This window comes from Salvia splendens, chromosome 12, assembly GCF_004379255.2.
Source record: "Salvia splendens isolate huo1 chromosome 12, SspV2, whole genome shotgun sequence".
Lineage (NCBI taxonomy): Eukaryota > Viridiplantae > Streptophyta > Magnoliopsida > Lamiales > Lamiaceae > Salvia > Salvia splendens.
In genome coordinates, this window is record NC_056043.1 from 26684137 (window position 1) to 26689733 (window position 5597).

General features: G+C 38.8%; 1 protein-coding gene across 1 annotated transcript; it reads right to left on the bottom strand.

The window, feature by feature from the left end:
• Positions 1-2894: 2894 nt before the first annotated feature.
• LOC121759707 (transcription factor MYB83-like) lies at positions 2895-5163 on the bottom strand. The gene is made up of 2 exons (XM_042155383.1): positions 4721-5163; positions 2895-3985 (listed from the first exon to the last, which is right to left on the bottom strand). Exons 1-2 carry the CDS (start codon positions 5020-5022, stop codon positions 3292-3294), a joined length of 996 nt encoding a protein of 331 aa, XP_042011317.1. The 5' UTR covers positions 5023-5163; the 3' UTR covers positions 2895-3291.
• Positions 5164-5597: the final 434 nt, after the last annotated feature.

A 5597-nucleotide genomic window follows, 5' to 3' on the forward strand; every position in this document is an offset into this window, starting at 1 on the left:
GTCAAGTAGAACAACATCTTTTGATACCACCGCTTGAAGTCAGATCCTCCAAACTTTGGTGGTTTCTCGGCAAGTGGCATCATTCTTGGTGCCAAAGGTGCCGCAGTTGGTCCTTGGAAGGAACCAATTCCGTTGCCCCCGAAGGAGCCAACAACTTGGTTGGGCATAGAGCCCCCACCATTCATGTTGGGCATAGAGCCCGCCATGGTCGTACCAGCCCCGAAGGGACTAGCACCCGCATGAGACCCGAAGGCCACAGCATTCGTGTTGATCCCGAAAGATCCAACACTAGTATTGAGCCCGAAGGCACCAACACTCGATCCATTAAAGGATCCGAAGGAACCACTAAAAGTGGAACCAACCGAACCACCAAAGGTGGAACCAGTGGACGCCCCGAAGGGGTTGTCCCAAACCCAAGGGACGGTGGATGAAGCGGCTGGGAAGCCGGGAGTTGGCATCATCGAGGGAGCCGATGAAGTGTTGACCGGTCCAGAGGTCGCCATGGTGGAGGGAATGGCGGCGGTGGCGTTGGCAGCAGCAGTGTTGGATTCCGTCGACATCTCCAGCAAAAGGTGTTAATATTTCGAAAGTTTTAGTTCAGTTTAGAAGTCCAAGTATTTCATGACTTTAGTTGGGCTATAATTAATTGCAAATTTATAACGCATGAGCTTGCTTGTTTTTTAGATTTATAGTTCGACTGTTTGGAATAGTGATTTCTCACCTCGAGATATTGTTGATTTTGATCTTATTATAATATGTATATAATATAACTTTCCACGAGGCCAATAATTGCGGAACCAACTAAATGCATTTTACCCACATCTGTGTGTAAACATCATTAGGTTTGGGTTTCTAAATGTTGAATCGTAAAAAGCTTTAATTATGTTTTATTTGTATTTACATGCAGTATTTAATAATTATAGCGTACATTGGAGTATACATTATAGAGGCTATCATCTAATGCACTTAAAATAAAGTTTTTACATAGATAATCCCCTTTTCTCCAAGCTTCATAGTCCGCCATGACTTCGAGCCTAGTCTCTTGGTCGCTTGGCGCGGGCGGCTCGTTCTCCGTGAGGAAGTTGGCGACGCCCAATGTTGTCAAGTAGAACAACATCTTTTGATACCACCGCTTGAAGTCAGATCCTCCAAACTTTGGTGGTTTCTCGGCAGGTGGCATCATTCTTGGTGCCAAAGGTGCCGCAGTTGGTCCTTGGAAGGAACCAATTCCGTTGCCCCCGAAGGAGCCAACAACTTGGTTGGGCATAGAGCCCCCACCATTCATGTTGGGCATAGAGCCCGCCATGGTCGTACCAGCCCCGAAGGGACTAGCACCCGCATGAGACCCGAAGGCCCCAGCATTCGTGTTGATCCCGAAAGATCCAACACTAGTATTGAGCCCGAAGGCACCAACACTCGATCCATTAAAGGATCCGAAGGAACCACTAAAAGTGGAACCAACCGAACCACCAAAGGTGGAACCAGTGGACGCCCCGAAGGGGTTGTCCCAAACCCAAGGGACGGTGGATGAAGCGGCTGGGAAGCCGGGAGTTGGCATCATCGAGGGAGCCGATGAAGTGTTGACCGGTCCAGAGGTCGCCATGGTGGAGGGAATGGCGGCGGTGGCGTTGGCAGCAGCAGTGTTGGATTCCGTCGACATCTCCAGCAAAAGGTGTTAATATTTCGAAAGTTTTAGTTCAGTTTAGAAGTCCAAGTATTTCATGACTTTAGTTGGGCTATAATTAATTGCAAATTTATAACGCATGAGCTTGCTTGTTTTTTAGATTTATAGTTCGACTGTTTGGAATAGTGATTTCTCACCTCGAGATATTGTTGATTTTGATCTTATTATAATATGTATATAATATAACTTTCCACGAGGCCAATAATTGCGGAACCAACTAAATGCATTTTACCCACATCTGTGTGTAAACATCATTAGGTTTGGGTTTCTAAATGTTGAATCGTAAAAAGCTTTAATTATGTTTTATTTGTATTTACATGCAGTATTTAATAATCATAGCGTACAAACTTATTAAATTTTTAAGGACACCTAGCAAAATTTCTCAAGCTACTAAGTCCGACTACCTATATCTTTCTTGGATTTTGTAAGATAATAAATTCTAATCTAAAGATAGTTAGTGATGCTTACGTTTAACTTGACATATTAAAGATTAATTAGAGTGGTGTTAATTCATACGATCTTGTCAATTAAAAAGGATTCGTGAATCACAAAAATCAACCATATATGGCTCCATCATGTTTGTTTGTTAGAAATAGATCAATGAGACGACGCTTAGAATATGACCATATAACTAATTATATTGCAATAAAAAAATTTCGACTTAGTTAAGCTTCAGATTGTGTCTTATTTGCATTAGTAAGATAACTAAAAACGAGTTTGGTGTAATTAGTTTTTCATTCATAATAGTATATATAGAGAGAGATCTCATTTGTAGAGCTAGGTTAATTAAATTGTTGTTGTAAACATGAGATAAATAAATGCACATACATGAGAATAATATACATACCTATAAATTTCCCAAATATCACTATTAAAATGAGAACTGAAAATCATATCAGTTCGTTGTTTCATTAATATCAGTTGAACATCACAAAACATATAAGTTCTTGGTTTAATATAAGTATGTTTTTTTATGTTAATTGATACTTAATGACTCAGTGAACTAATTAGTTATCAAGTTCTTATTTTAATATAGTTCGAAATTAATCACAAACTCCTTACCCATAATAATACTAGAACTAATAGCATACAATTAAAAAAAATCTTACTAAATCGTACATAATTATCTCCATCACGCAAACAGATTGAGTTTAATTAATTCTAACACTGTAGATCAAATATAGATAAAACAGTAAAAAGAAAAGAGATATTAACAGGAAATGAAGACTTCATAGATAAAAAAATTAAAGCAAAAAAAATACACTAGTTACAACTTTTGAGGAAGCTATGCAAGTGCTCCACATACATGCTAACAAATTATTGATTTATCAATACAAAATGCTAAGAATACAATTAAATTCGAAAAGACAACTGCTATATATATATATATATATGTAGATTATATCCTTTATTCTGTTATTTAACGTCTGACAAATCCATTTTGACTATTCACATTTGCTTCGCAGAAAGACGTTGATCTCCCGGAGAGTGACGTGTCTCAATCCTAGCTACCCACTTTTGCCTATAAGGGATTTATTGATCGACAAAAAACAAACAAGAAGAGATTTGGGTAGATAATTGAAGGTATGAATTTGAAAGTGGGTGGATTATTCAAGATGGAAATCTAGGTAAGGTAAGGAGGTGACATTAGCCAACAAACCCTCCCAATCCAATTCTCCCATTTTGAAGGTTTCTCCTTGCCAATGATTCCCAACCCCAACCAATTCCTCTACTTTGATGCTTCCATGATCATTATTATTATTATTATTGTTACTAAGATAATGGGCATCGTTGACACTAATGTTCTTGTCATAATTGGAAGTAGTGTTGTTGTTAACTTCCAATCCAGGGACAGAAAGGTCATTTTCCAATCCCATCACATAGGGCTTCATTGCCCCATAGTCCCCCAAAGCCCCCCCTAGGGTTTCCACACCAACCTCATGCCCCAAATTGAACATTGGAACGACGCCGTTTATGTCGAATATGTTGTTATTGTTGTGCTGATGATGATCCATGAGGGGGATGAAAGGGTTGCCGAATTGGGTGGCCAGGGACGAGCACGGGGAAGACGACGAGTCCATGCAGACGCCGGCTACCTCGTACTCTTGCATGAACACGGTGGCCCCTCCGGCCTTGAGGGGATGGTGGTCGGAGGAGTCGCTGTTGTTCGGAGACGATGAGGTGGTGGTTGTGGTAGTGGTGTTGCCTGCATTCTTTAACCTCTTTTTGATTGTTGAGTTCCAGAAGTTCTTGATCTCGTTGTCCGTCCTTCCAGGAAGACGTGCTGCGATTTGAGACCACCTGTTGCACAATTAATAATTACTATCATGTTAATAATAATAATAAGTAATGCTAGTAGTAATAATTAAATTTAACCTAATTTAGTTAAATAAATTTGGTGTATTTGTTTTGACGTAGAATGCAAGTTAGTCTCTGCATGGGTGTATTTATAAATAAGGCTTTTGTATACGAGTGAGGTTATGCTTTGTGAATAATCATCAAGTGTAGACCAAAGATATAACAATTCAAAAATATTTACGTCTGATAAGGTCTCTTTCCCATTGGTTGGTTAATTTAGTTATATTATAGTAATATTTTCTATCACAATTGCATATATTCTAGTCAAATCTTGAAACTAATATTGAATAATACCTGCCAAGTTGCATACATGAATAAGGTTTTAATTAAGAATCCACGAAATTACCATCCTCAAAATTTTTTAATCATAAAATAATTAGTTTAGATTACACACACACATATATTAATAATTACTCTATAAAGAAATAATTATGGTGAAGAGATATACACAAAATGCTTTTGTTGAGTTCTGTTATCTATGTAACAGTGGTGTTGATTGATCAAGAGAGATTCTCCATTCTAACACATAAATTAATGAATAGATTACATTTTTTTTTCTTGCAATCCATCTAATAATCTAGTCTACATTTTTGTAATTGTATCCTAGAGACACTTATAATTGAAATAAATAATTTTGTATTAATAATAATTTTGATAGAGAGGAGATATATAGGTTACCTGTTGCCAAGAATGGAATGCAAGTGGATGATGAGATGCTCCTCCTGAGGGGAGAAGGCGCCGCGCTTAAGATCCGGGCGCAGATAGTTGATCCAACGCAGGCGGCAGCTCTTCCCACAGCGCTGCAGCCCCGCGTTTCTGGCAATGTCGCTCCAACAGCCTTGCCCATTCGTCACCATGTAATTCATCAGCTTCTCATCCTCCTCCGGCGACCACAGCCCCTTCCTCAGCTTCGCCTTCACTCCTCCTCCATTGCTCACTTTCTCCTTCCCCATCACCACATTATGCTCAGGCTTCCTCATTTACTACTTATTTAGCTAGGGGGAGAGATTAATGATTTTGTGTGTGTGTGTGTGTTTTGTTTTTATTTCCCCCTCCCCTCCTATTCTTCTTGATTGGGACTGTGAAAATGAAGATAAATAGAAGAGTATAATTAGAGAGAGGAGAGAGGGAGGATTATGTGAAGTGGAAGCAAAATATGTTGCAATTCTTATACACATATGATGATTACCTTGTGAGTGAAGAAAATAAAAAAAAAAGACTAGGAATAAGATAGATAGAGTCAAAGACAAGAAGACCTAACATCGCTTTCTCTCAAGGTCCCCCTCCAATCCGTTTCCCACTCCATCTTTAAAATTTTTATTTCTTTTCTAATTAGCAACAACTAATTCTGTATTTAACCACCTTTCTTTTTTTATAATTTCTCCCTATACAATTCAATTCATTCACTGATTTAAACAATGCCCCACTTACCATCACCATCATCATCACCATTACCTCCATCTTAAGCTCTCTCTCTCCCTCTCTCATGGTGCGCTGACACGTACGTTACTTGAGTTTAATGGAACAGAGTCAATTAATTACATTTGAAAAATTA

What these genes read in the sequence shown, in the direction of transcription:
- LOC121759707 (XM_042155383.1), bottom strand. Translation starts at nt 5,022, where the DNA reads ATGAGGAAGCCTGAGCATAATGTGGTGATGGGGAAGGAGAAAGTGAGC. An exon ending in CATTCCATTCTTGGCAACAG is followed by an intron (nt 3,986 to 4,720) that starts GTAACCTATATA and finishes ATTGTGCAACAG; the next exon opens with GTGGTCTCAAATCGCAGCAC.